This window comes from Pogona vitticeps, chromosome 6 (assembly GCF_051106095.1).
Source record: "Pogona vitticeps strain Pit_001003342236 chromosome 6, PviZW2.1, whole genome shotgun sequence".
Classification (NCBI taxonomy): domain Eukaryota; kingdom Metazoa; phylum Chordata; class Lepidosauria; order Squamata; family Agamidae; genus Pogona; species Pogona vitticeps.
The window spans coordinates 66,157,371-66,171,611 of NC_135788.1; the positions used below are offsets into that span (position 1 = coordinate 66,157,371).

Below are 14,241 nucleotides of genomic sequence, written 5' to 3' on the forward strand. Positions count from 1 at the left end.
AGAAATGGACTTGATTTAGAGCTGTTTGCCATTGGTCCCTGCTGCAGCTTCTTCATAATATTTTCACATATGAAGACATGATGCTGCCTTCTCATGTTTAGCCCAGTATTGCTGGCTCTCGCTGATAGTATTATGATTTGTCTCCCCCCTTCTGCCAGGGATAATTTTAACTAGTGGTGTAGGGCATCATACCCTGAAACCTCCACTTGCTGAAGCACTGATTATATCACAGAGCAGCTTCCACCTGATTTCTATCTCCAAAGCTGCGGGTGGTTGTTCTATGCAAAGTTCTGTGTCACTTTAGGTCTGCATGTGTGTTTCTCTCTTCATCAAGTTAACAATCTTGTCAAACTGTTTCAGCCTTCCCATCAAGTGCAGGAGTACAAAAGGCAGCAAAGGCAATCCATATCTGACATGGAGGTGTTTTGAGAAGGAACTGGAGTCTATAGCTAGACCTCTTTTTTTGGACTGTAACTCTCCAAACCCAAGAAAGCCTGGTCCAGAGCAGGTTTTCAGAGTATACAGGAGGCTACAAGGATGTAGGGGTGTGCACTCTCCACTGCTCGCTAGTTTTGCTAGTGGAAACAGTTCTGACAGCAAAATTAACCTTATTAAATCCTGGCTGTTTTATTGGCTCCCTTCTCATCTTCATTGTGCACAAAGTAACTGTCATCCTTTTCAAACAGCAGCATCACTTTTCACATTTCTCCTGATATGGGAGTCTTATGTATAAGATGAATAGTTCTGTGAGAATGTTCTGTTTTTCCAAATAAGATTAGTTCCTTGAGATCCCAAATCACCATGCCCTGAGGGGCTGTGCTCACTGCTGTCCTGCCTACCATGTCTCAGAAATAGCTGAGAACTCCTTGGAAACTCTTCCCAGTGCATGTCCTGTAGGTGTCATTTTAAAAATCCCAGCAAGTGAGTGAGAGAGAGAGAATGAGAAACTGTGTTCCACAGGAGTACATATAAAGCACTATGGCAACGGCAGCTGGAAGCAGTGAAGGCGCCACACTGAGTGAAGCAATGTTTCCATCTATCACTTGTGACAGCAGCCAATGCTTACCCTAGCCTTTTGCCACATGAAAGAACTCTCCCTATTGGAGGGGGGTCGGTTTTAAAGAAAATACTTGATCTGTAAATTACAATATATTGGCTTTGGCTTTCTTCTATTCTGTAGAGTTGTGCTGCCATAATTCTAGAAAGTTGTTTGCAAATGAGATACTACCCCATAAAAAAAACTTCCTTCCTTCCTTCCTTCCTTCCTTCCTTCCTTCCTTCCTTCCTTCCTTCCTTCCACTTACAATGAGAAAAAAAATTAAAACAACACACTTTAGTAAAAATCAAATGTTAAAAAGTCTTCTGCATGCTGTGTGTGGCCCACCCTGGTATAAATGTAGTCAAATTTTGAGATATTCTCACTGTATTTAAAGGTGAAAATCAATACATTGAATTGATCCCAGAAATAGGGTAGCAAACAGTAAAGCAAACAAAAGGACCATGTGACTGTGTCAGCTAAATCTAGTCTGAGGTCTGGCAGGCACATTTTAAATGAGTCAAAAATGGGATGAATTGAAAATGACTGCCAGCAAAAGCATTCCTACTCTGTAGAATGCAGTTAGTATTCAGGTCTGGGAAGGTGCTTGGTGAATGTGTTACTGAGGGCAGGCTCAGTTTCTCCCGAAAAGGTGGCAGCTAATATGTACAGTGGACCCTCTACTTATGGAATTAATCCGTACTGGAATGGTGGCTGCAGGTCGAAAAGTCTGTAGGTCGAGTCTCCATTGACCTACAATGCATTGAAAACCGATTAATCCCGTAACCGGCCATTTTTGTTCCATTTTGGTTTTTTTCTGGTCTGTATGTCGATTCTCAGGCTGCAAGTCGAACCTAAATTTTGCGGCCAGAGAAGTCTGTAACTCGAAAAAGTCTGTAAGTCGAGCCATCTGTAAGTTGAGGGTCCACTGTATTTAACAAAGCCAAATGAAAGCACTATTGGAAACAGCTGTCACTTCACCATTTTGAAATTTGTGGGTGTGTATGTGCACACAGACACTTCAGGAATATTCTAGAATAATAATAGTATGATACTAGATTTTGAGATATAATCATAAATATAAGGTATGGGCAGAGTTCAGCATTCCAGGGGTTGTTGGACTGCAACGCGAAGCATTCTTCACCATTGGTTGCATTTGTTAGAGCTGACTGGCATTGCAGTTCATCAACATTTGGAGACCTGCCCACTCCTAAGTTAAAAGGTAAAGGTAAAGGTTCTCCTTGACATTTAGTCCAGTCGTATCTGACTCTAGGGCGCGGTGCTCATCCCTGTCTCCAAGCCGTAGAACCAGCATTTGTCCATAGACAGCTTCCGTGTCCATGTGGCCAGCACAACTAGACATGGAATGCCGTTACCTTCCCACCGTGATGGTACTTATTTATCTACTCGTATTTTAACATGCTTTTGAACTGCTAGGTTGTCAGGAGCTGGGACAAGCAATGGGAGCTCACTCTGTTACATGGATTCAATCTTATGACTGCTGTTCTTCTGACCTTGCAGCACAGAGGCTTCTGCAATTTAACCTGCAGTGCCACCATTGTGCTTACAATTGGTAATGTGCTTATAATTGGTAAGATGTAACTCCTAAGTTACATCTTACCAATTGCTACATGGTCAAAAGCAATTTGCATATTAATCTTGACACCAAGATTGTGAAGTAGATAGATGTTGCAATCCCAATATTGGAATGTAAGGCCAAGAAAAGGCAGCTTCCTTAAAGATGCCTATTGACTGTGGCAGAGCTGCCATCTAATGTTAAAATAGTAAGGTCCAAAGTCCCTGCTCAATCATGGAGTTCATATGCATGTCTTGGTCAGTCATTCAGTGAGTTTCATTGTGAATCCCATTGATCCCTTCTTCCATTCTTTGCTCCATTAAAGATATCAAAGTAGTAAATAATGAAACAGGTTTTATTGTACTTGGAGAAACATTCTTACCAATTTCAATACCAAATAGACCCAAAGCAGTTCCATTCTTGGTTCAGCTACTGGGTTTGGAACAGTTATCAATGTCAAATCCATTTCTATCGTCCTCTCTTAATGGTGCCAAGCTCACCCCTTGGATTGGGGTTGGTTTTGTCCTGACTGCCCCAAATATGGAGTGCCACAATGGAATGATTTATGAGTCCATCTTGACTTCAAATTTGCTGTCCCTCGCCCCTCACCCTTCTGAGGGTACTGGCTGATTGGTTTCTTCTCCATGTGAAGACTGTCCTTGATACTGTTCTTCTCCAGTGAAATGTCTTCTTTCTCTCATCTCCCTTTCCCCCAGTAGGACAGCTTACAGAGAGATTGGGGACTGTGTTTCTCAGCCTTGTTTTTAGGGGCCCTTAATTGTACTATCACCCCAGTCCAGGGATCTTCCTTGTAAATGTGCTCCTATTGTCCTTGGGGTTCAGTTTCCCCTGGGGTTTCAATGTCTAGATAGTATGCTTCCTCCCCTGGATCATCTATTGCATCTTCCTGTATTTCCTCCTCCTTCCATTTTTCTAGGGTAATATTCTGGTTCTCCTCAGCCTGCTCAACCTTCTCTCCTCCTTGTCTTATGTTTTTCTCCAAAGTAGCTTCTATTGTTTCCAGTCCCTCTTTTTATGCTCCCCAGTCTCATTAATGGATTAGAATCTGAAAAATTTACACTATTTAGGGGAACTAGACGGGGCGATCCCTTGTCTCCAATCCTATTCGCATTAATAATAGAACCTTTTGCGACAAAATAAGAGAAAGTGAAAACATTAGAGGACTGTCCACAAAAAAATAGACAACATAAAATAAACTTATACACAGATGATATGCTCCTTTTTTGGCAGACCCATTACAAAGAATAGAACATTTAAAAGAAATATTAGAGGAATATAGTCAATATACTGGTTTAAAAATTAATTTCCAAAAATCTAAATTATTATGTTTAAATATCCCTATTAGAGAACAAAATGAAATTAGAAAATCATCCCATTTAGAGTTATGTTATTCAAGTTTTAAATACTTAGGAATATGGGGAACAAAAAATCTTAATCAATTAATCTACAGAAATTATAAAAATATATTTAAATTCGCAAAAGAAAAAAATGACAAAGTGGGTCAATTTGAACCTATCAGTGCTGGGGAGGATCCAAAACAGTGTGGGAAAAAATGTAAATATTAATATACCTGAGGAAATTTGGACAGGAATCTGGAAAAAATACCCATATGAATAATTTAAAATGTAGTAAAGCAATATTATTGTCACAGTAATCGATAAAGGGATGGACAGAGCATTTTATCAGACATAGAGATGGGAAGGCCTGGAAGAAACCCAGAAAAATGGGGAAACAATAGTTTTTTCCTGTTTTTTTTCAAAGCCTTCTTTTCCCCTGGAAAAATTGAAAAAATATGGAGAGTGAATGTTATTTTACAATGATAAATAATATGTCTGTGACATGGTATTTATTAAAACTACATAACATGCAGACCTTAATTAAAGACTTCTGAGACTTTATGTATTTAAGTTCTCTGAGACAGTGATCTTAGAGGAAAAGGCATTTGCTTATGCACAGTAATTTTTAAACCAATAGTTTTGTTGGGATAAAATATAAGATAGCATTCTGGAACATCCTGAAGCATAGCTTGCTAGTAAGATGTTTCTCTGTTTGCTCCTATATGGCTCTTTCTATTATTAGAAATGGCTCCAGTAATAAGGAACTCACTGTAGGTAAACACTTAGAACTTTGTCTGAAAAAGGGAATCTGGGCTGTTGTCACATTTCTCACAATCTAGAGCTTGAAGCTGGTGTCCGAGGTCGGCTTATCAGTCTTGGTTTGTTTGAGAATGCCAAGCCAAGAGTAGGGGTGAGATGTAATATAAAACTTTTTTTACTGCTGTATTCCTGTTAGCTGACAGTGTTCCTTCTGATGGAAGTAGTGAAACCAGGGACAAACAAACAGTGTTGCATCAGAGTGCTTGGTCTTGAACTATTTAGCAGGATTGTTTAGAATCCTGGCTTTTGTTTGAAGGTGACCAGTATTAATAATTGCTGCTCTGAGGGTGGAGGGTGGGGAGACCTCTAAGTCCATATAGAATGAGAGTTTCTGAGAGTTAGGAAATCAAGATTTATTTTTTCTTTGTCCGCATCAGATTTATGAGATGAATGTATACTCTGCAACAAAAATTCTAAGGTTAAGTTGTTGAGCTGGAATCCATAATGTAGTGGGAGAGTAAGAAAGGTCCCTCCATTTTTTAGTTATCTTCTTTCCAGTGCTGTCTCCCATATCTCATAGTTGACTAGAGCTCCCATTTTCCTACCTGGAGGTGGCCTCCGGGAAGATCTTTTGCATGCTATCTCTCGGTATGAGGTTCCCTTCCCCATATGAGGCTCCAAAGTAGTAGAGATTCCTCAATAGTCGCAGTCAGCCCTGTCATGCAAAATACAAAAGTTCCCAACAAACTACTGCACATTTGTTTCAGTTGACTGGTGAAAACCAAGTTGTGCAAAAGCCTTGCTCTTTTTGTTGTTTATTTTATTTTGTGTGAAGTCATTTTCTCTGCTGTTTCCAGAATTATGTTGATTTATTATATTGAGGTGTTCATTTATTTAAAATGTGATGCATGTTTTTAAGACTGTACTTTGCTTTTTGAATCTAAGATTTAAACATACATGCATATTAATTTATTTACATGTTATTGTAACACTTGGTCATTAATTTTCTAAAAGATTGCTCCATTATTTTAACTCCCTGCCATCAACAGCTGGATAGCTCAATGGTTTAGGTCTCTGGCTGCAAAGCCCAATGTTAGGAGTTCAGTTCCCCACTGTACTTCCTTGACAGATGCTGGACTCAGTGATCCATAGATCCCTTCCAGCTCTGTAGTACTAAGATGATTGTGATCATCATCCTTTTGAAAATCTTTGAACTTCACGCAATAGTTTTTCCTTAAAAGAGTTCATTTACTTGGTAACACCTGAAGTTAACATCTGCATTTTTTTTCTCTGTCCACTTCCCTAATCCCTATCTTTTATCTAATGCTGTGTCTTTGGTGAGACCCAAAATGCCCTTCAGCTCCACGAGAGGATCCAGTCTTCAAGTATGGATGCCAAGTTGGAAGCACTGAAAGACTTAGCTAGTTATTCACGTGATATAACCTTTGCCCAAGAATTTATCAATCTAGATGGCATTTCACTCCTAACACAGATGGTGGAAAGCGGAACGGAGTAAGTATTTTCCTGTAATGCTGCTATTTGTACTTTTTTTTTGTAATTACATTGCTGGGATAATTCAGGCTTATTATAAAATTACATTGAGACAGAATTGTTCCTGCACTTAATTTTGTTGAAATGAATGGGAATTTTATGTGAGGTATCCCTGAACAACTGTGATCAAGAACAATTCCCTTTTATGTGTAATTTTAAACTATAGGACCACTGAATTCATTAAACAACCCATGGAAAGACAGAACTCACTGCCTGCTTCACAAGCTCTTCAAGTTAATTTCCCAACTTGATAGTTGCTTGAGAATGCTTATTCTATTATTATATTATTTTATGCTTTTCTGTTTTTTTCATATGCACCGATAATACATGCCAAATAGTATTTTTAAAGAGTGGTTTAATTTCTGTTTATGCGTACAGCCTGATTGGCTATGAAGCAATAAAGTATTTGGTATGTGAGGTATGTTAAGTAGAAGTACTTATTCTAGTAGAGGAGGGTTTGCATCTGTTGTCTACTGCTTACTGGATTAGTTATTTTGAAAAAAGAAAAGTGTATGCTGGCTGGATGATTAGCATCCTCAATTGCAGATGACAATTGTAGGCCAAGGCAAAAGATTCCAACATCAGGCAAGAGGTCCCAGGTCTACCCAGTTCTTTTAATTTAATTTAACTATTTCTTAACTTTTGAAACATTTAGAAGTGGAAAGCATCAGTAAGCAAGTCAGTGGAACCTAGGATGACTGATCCCAGCATTGACATTGGTATTTGCTGCAATCCAAATCGTGTGTGTGTGTGTGTGTGTGTGTGTGTGTGTGTGTGTGTTTTGAGTGGCAAATGAAAGCCAACTTTGAATCTCCAATTTGTAATACTAGTATAGATTTCTTTACAAAGCTGTTGTAAGCTACACTTTTCAATTCCAGTAAGAGACTATTATTGATTGCTGCTAGCAGAATGCTTTTTAAAAATATTAAACAAAACAAGAAAATCACTTGAACAACCCATTCTTCATTGGAAAATGTGCCTCAGAAACAGCAGAAAATCCTGTCCTTGCTGCTACCTTTTATTTATGAGAGGGGATTGATCCATGGATAGACAGCAATTACAACATTTTTCCATTTTTTGTTTTTTGTTTTTCTTCATTGTGGAAATAAAAAGCTAGCTCAAAAGAAACTCACTGACTTAATCTCCAGACAACTTGGTTTTCCTATTTTTGTGTCATCTGAACTTCCATTGTAAATAAAAGGTTGTAGAATACCTGATAGGCGCACATCCAGGTGTTTTATATATGTGTTGCTTTGGGGCCTTAACATCTTTTAGCACTGGGAAGTGGAGTGGAACATTAGTTCAATTAAAAGTATTGCCAAGACTCATATGAAATATTTGTACAATCCCAGTACAAAGCACTCGAAGACCTCCAAGCTCCCTGAGATAATTCCATTCACATTCTAGGGACATTTTTGTGACATTTGGATAGCAAAGAATCCATTTCTGCCTCCTCTTGAGAGTTAAGAGGGTAGTTAAAAATGCTTGCAGAAAAAAAGAGCATACTGTAGACTGCTCTCATGAAAGAAATCCAATCAATTCATGTAGCCATTTAGTATCCATATGTATAGCTTTTGAAAGACTGATTATCAAAGAGAAATTGGGGCAACAGAAGCAGAACTTTCAATTCTGTCAAAGAGGACTCAACCAGAGTAGAGCTATGGAAATGCATGAGCCTTTTAATTATGAATAATATAGGTCCCATTGGTTTCAGTGGGTCTACTTTGGTTGGGACTGACATTAGATTCAATCCTGTTAAGAGTAAGAGTATTTCTCCCTATGTAAGATTTGTAAGTCACCATTCCTTGGAACTAAAGGGGTCTTTCAGCCATGTGTCACATCAGATAAGCTGATCCCTGAACATATCTCTAAGGGACCTGGAGAACTTTATAAACTTCTAGGGTAAAATTGGGTGCCGATTCAGCTGGCATTTATCCTGCGCCGCCCCGCCCCTCCTTCCTCCTCCTGCACCCCAGGAGTAAACAAGTTCCCTACCCGCCTGCTCTAACCATTGGGGCAAAAGAGCTACAAAGCCTCTGCCACCAACGGTTTGAATTTGCCGTTTTTTCTTCCCTGCATTTTTCTATTCATAAGTCAATGCTTCGGCCACAAGTCATAGTAAAATTTTGCAGCCGGAGCTGTTCGTAAGTCAAATTGTAGGTCAGAGTGTTTGTAAGTCAAGGCACCACTATATGTCTTCAACCTTTGTATTTTCAGATGTCTGTAGCTTAATATCTGGAAAGCAACCACTGTGCTGATAACATTATTGTTATGACTATAATTTTTGCAGAGCTTAGGGTAACAGTGCTCTGTACCATTAAGGATCTGATCACTAGGATATTCTCACCCTAAAATTCTGAAATACCAGACTATTGTGAAGTCATAAAAATTATAATCACTGAAAGGGTGCACTAGAGGACTTACAAATGCCCCCTCTATGTTGTAACATAAACAAGTACATTATAACATAAAGACTTCAGCTGTCAAGATTCTTACTGTTCACTGACCTTCCTCTGTATGAGAACTTGCTAATTGGTTTGGAACAACTACAGTAAACTATTATTCAGTCCTTAGTTTTGAAAAGCACTTTCATTTTCCAGGACTGATTCTTTCAAGCCCCCTAATTAAACTTGCTATACATACAAAATTTCAAGCCTTGACATATGCTCCCAGGCTTCAGCTGATGAAATGTCCACTTGTCCCCTCTCTATTTGTGTCTTTGAAGTAATGTTATTCAAGTGGAATTCAGCAGATGGGAAGAGCTCCCATTTTGTCAGAAAAACTTCAGGTTTACAAGGAAATAAAAGCATTTATTAAGGAATATAGTGTTGGAAGGCAGAAAATAGAGGCATTGATATAATATTTGCTAACTTATGGTATGCACTGAAAGATAATCACAATTTGCGTAGGATGTGTACAACAGCCTTGGAATAATCAATGACTCAAAGGATCATAGCATGGTAGAATTGGAGGGGGCTATAAAGTCACCAAACCCGCCCCCCCTTCCCCAGTAAATGAGGTGGCAGGGTGACCTCTCCCCCTGCACAGACTTTGTCAGGATGACTGACTGACCTATTTCACATTGCACTTAGACCAGAAGACCTTTGGGCTATGTTATGGTAATTAAAGGGAATGTGCTAGTTAAAAAGGATGGGCCTAATTAATCAGAAAACCTGAAGAGAAACTCTGGTTTCTCTTCAGGTCACATTCGATTAACCAGGTGCTGCCTAGGTACTGTTGTTTGCCCGAAAATAAGACCTAACCTGAAAATAAGTATGATTTTTCAGGATCCTCGTAATATAAGACCTACCTCAAAAATATGCCCTAGTTAAGTCGAAGCCTGCCCTCCACCCTTGTGCAGCAACCAGAAGAAAATGACATGACTATATTTGAATAAATGTAGGTTGTTGTACATAAGAAAAATAGAACATCCTCTGAAAATAAGCCCTAATGCTTTTTTTGGAGCAAAAATTAATATAAGACCCTGCCTTATTTTTGGGGAAACACAGTAGCTCTGTGAGTTGCATATCTGATTACAAAGCCAGAGTGTGAGAGGTCAGCTCTTCACAGTGCCTCCTAGAAGAAAATCTAGTCTGTGTAGCTTTGGACAAGCTGCACAGGGTGCCCCCAGAAGAAAGAATGCCTCTGAATATTCTCTACCTAGAAAAATCTGGGAAAGGTTGCTATAAGTTGAAATCAACTTAATCACATATAATTATTATTAATTAACCAGTAAATGGTTCTGACCCCTGATTTGTGAAGCAAGGAAGGAATGCTTTACGTTGTGGAGAGTCATAGCTGTTACCTTTTGGTTTTCTTAAAAAGGTAAATGTTATGGTGACAAGTCTGCATTACAATCCCTTTAAAAGCATAGAGAGAGGTTCTGACATATAATGTGAATCTGTGGCTCTCTTTAGGTTCCCCCCATCTCTCTTTAGATGTACAATCGAGATGCTCCTTTTGCATGAAGGTGTTCATAGAGCAGGCACATGTTGTATGTCCAGTGCAGCCATTGAACATCTTAAGAGATTTTTATACAGTACTTCCAGGAAAAAATGTTCTTCTCCAGAATCTGTTATTGTACCTGCTGGAGTTTTATTGCAACATCACGTTTCTGTTATATAGGATCCATTAATGAATATGTTGTCTTTCACAAAATTGCTGAAAACAGCAATTTTATTAATTGACAAATACAATCAATGCAAAGTGCAGTTTTTGTAAGTAGCAGTTTTTGCTATGCATGCACAAGATACGAATGTGCTATGCCATCACTCACTCTGGACTTAAAACTGTCAGTTGTCAGGAGTGAACATTATATGGATATTGAATTTATCATCAGAGAGATATAAATGCTGAAAGACTGGCTGTGTTCCATGCTCCAGTATATATAAATATACACATTGTTAAAGTCCACCATCTTTGTAAAGTGAACAAACCATCTGTTCTTGGAAAGAAAGTCTTTTAGTTAAATATTGCCTTTTCTGTCAAATTTAGAGATACTGTACATGGTATAGAAATATAACAATAGCATGTCAGAGCCAAAAAATCCAAATACATGGTACATTAATGTTATGGAAAATCAATGCTCAATCAGTTTCAACTGAGCACTGTCAGTTTTAGTCACGTTTAATTGTCAGTAATAATGGGAGAAACATAATTTGTCTTTTAGCGCTATACTACTTCTTTTTTATGAAATAAAAGCTGTCCCAAATATTTATCAGATTTGGTGTCATCGGTATCCACTGGCAGAGATTAAAAAGGAATCTGTTCTCTTTGTAGAAGGAGCTACACTCTTCCACAGAACTCCAGAACAAGTTGTGGCACATTCCAGTACTGTACACAAGTTTCCTTCAGTGCTTGACCCAAGGAAATAATGTGCCCATGTACTTTGCTTTCGACTTTTTTGGGACATGGGAGATCTTCCAACTTGCAGGGGATTTTATATCTTACTACTCCCTAATGCCCTAGACATTATTCTTCCTTCAATAAAGGAGGGGAAAGAGAATGGCAATGCTTTCATTACTATTGCAGCTACAGTCTTTGCCAATACTCAGTCATGCCTTATGATCCATCTTGAAAAATCAGTTACTTGAGGCCTACAGTTCAAAGTACGTATACTGCATATACATATTTAAAGATAAACTATATTTAGAATTCACAATATGTACATGTTGCACCATTGCTATATTTAAAACACATTTTCTAATTTTCTCTTCCAGGGGTTAGGAAATAAAAATGGAAATGCACACAAGGTGCTAAAGGTGTAGTATAAAGAGTACTGTACTCTTAGAAAAAGTGAAGCATAGATCTGAACATGCAGACAGCAAATGGATCATTACTCCACACATGGCTAGACAGAGTTTTAGACCTCTTGTTCCTTGCTTAATGCTCCAGTTATCCAATCAAGATATGTCTTAAGTGAGAGGCACAAATAACTAAACAAACAGAGCTTGTGGCAAGTTCAGTCATACATTGGGGGTGTGATACAACCTTCTTGTGTACTTTGGAATATTGTTCTTCTGTGTGTCAGGGTGTATACTGGTTACTGGAGTAACCTGTTCTCTGGCAGTTCTGAAATCCCCTCTCTCTAGTTCCTGATGGTCATAGTACCCATAGTAGCAGGATGGGTGCTTGTTCATCTTCAGTTTGGACATCTATGTGACATTGAAATCCTGTTTACAAGCACATTCTAGCTGAATAATTTCTTTTTCCAGAACATGGCTTAATAATAATAATAATAATAATAATAATAATAATAATAATAATAATAATAATAATAATAATAATAATAATAATAATAATAATAATAATAATAATAATAATAATAATAATAATAATAATAATAATAATAATAATAATAATAGAACTTCAGAGTGGGGAATCAAATTCCCAACCTTTGGCTCCTCAGCCAGATGCCTAAACCACTAAGCTTTTTTTAAAAAACTTTTTTATTATAATTGTGCCAGGGATGGACAGTCAGTTGAGCTGTTGTAACAAGAGAGTTTTATGATCCCTGTAACCAGCTCCAGTTAAAAATCTGGTTGTGGTGTTTTTGTCTCTTAGAACAGGTTACCGTAATCCAAGCAGTATGTTCACTAAGTCACATGTCACTGTGGTGAGTTCAGACATCTCCAGGATTAAGCACTAGCTTTAACTGTGCAAATGCAGTCATGGCCACTGTAGAGATGTGAACATCTAGGTGCAGGGTTGAATCCAAGAGTACACCCAATCTGCAAATCTGTGTTTTCATCCAAAAATGACAATGTCATAGTGGGCATAAGGCTTAATAACAAGTGTGTGTTCTATGTGTTCTCTATACAAATCTGGTTTCTGCTCTTAATGTAAGTGTTCTTCTCTCCCTCCCTTACCAGTGCCACACCCTTTTGGATCTATGCCAGCTCAATTCTTTACAAAATTTACTGAGTTGCAGGGTAGTCTGGAACTTGTAATCAAAGTATATTATCACATTTTCCTGTATTTGGGGCAGATTTAATCTGCATACAGAGTTCAGAGCAAGAACTTGAAGCAAGATTTAGGTTCTTACAGAAAGATGCAGAGCCCCGGAGCCCCACACAATCACTCTCTGTTTCCCCGTAAGTCATCCTAACTGGTTTTGAAAGCAAGGACTCTTCTTGATCTATAACCTGAGATGTTGCCAAAGATGCCACAAAAGATTTGGTCTCGTCAGAGCTGGGTAAAATTTGTCTCAGCTGGAAGTGGCTCTTTGCAGATATTAGAGTGCACATTCAGCAAGTATTAAGCCTTTGTGGCTTGGGGAATTTTAAAAAGGAGCTTCTGTACTTTTGGTAGACAGCCAGCAAAGTATTCCAGGGTTCCTTCAAGGCCAAACAGTGAGCATTCTGTGGTAGGCAAATGTCTAATCAAGTGTCCTTTCACTTTTCTTCTTTAATATTATATTGCCCTTCCCTTTCAAATGTTCGTTTTCCATTAAAATTAACAGCAGCAAAAGTCTATAGTTAGTTCTTTGAATTTTTTTTAGTTATGAGGACTTTGAAAAGGCTCTCAGTTTTAGCACAAAACCACTATGAATTATGGAGATGCTTCCGGCCCACTAATTTCAGTGTGTGCACCCTCACTTATAATCTCCAAAAGCAAATATTGTGACTTCAACCTATGGAAATAATATTATGTATAACAAAGTCATGCCCAGTCAGTCTGGTTAACCTCACACTAACTTCGCTGACAAGCAGGATCAGTTTGAATTCAGTTTGTTTCTCTAGATGTCATGCTCAGGAAGGTCCTGGTTGAGGAAGATCACTCAGACTATAGTATTGATTGCATTTGCCTCCAGCTGTCTTGAACTAGAAAAATAAAATATTGAAAATACATATTTGGATAGACCCACTTGAGTGAACAGAGGTGCTTATAGCCTCAATACTCTGCTGATCCTAAGATGCAGGGGCTTCTGTAAAATGTAAAATCATATATTTTAGCTTGAAATAGGATTAAACTGATTTCACTGTACAAGTTGTATATTACATTTAAGCCAATTTGAAAAGAGCATTGTTTTCTAAAATAAAGGCTATGGCTTGAGGATGAAGAACTTTTACAAAAGGATCTTCCCCCACCCCTAGTAATTGAAGATCCAAAACAACAACAGGAACATGCAGTAATACAACATTTATGGGCTGAGAAGACATTTGTATAATGGTTCTGAGCTGACATCTGAAAAATCCTTTTCAAAACCATGTTTCAAAAAATAGAAAGGGAATTCAATTAATTCAGATGGTAGCTATCTGGAAAAACATCCAGAGCATTCCTGTGTCTCTGTGGTCCATCTTGAAGGACAGCGTCCAGTTGTGTTTTGCTGGTATTAAGCATCTTGGTAAGATGGAATGTTATTATGCCGTATCATTAACTTTATCTGTGCTGGAACACACAAAGTTAGATTGCCATTAAAAGTGATTCCTTGATGTTGTAGCTGAATTTTAAGGAACTTA

General features: G+C 38.2%; 1 protein-coding gene across 1 annotated transcript in view; it reads left to right on the forward strand.

Annotated features, from left to right (window-relative positions):
- Positions 1–14,241, forward strand: part of ELMO1 (engulfment and cell motility 1) — a 427,005-nt gene that overhangs the window by 139,159 nt on the left and 273,605 nt on the right. The window contains exon 6 of the mRNA XM_020788158.3: positions 6,072–6,241. Within this exon, the coding sequence (XP_020643817.2) occupies positions 6,072–6,241 (170 nt within the window). The remainder of the gene's footprint in view (positions 1–6,071; positions 6,242–14,241) is intronic.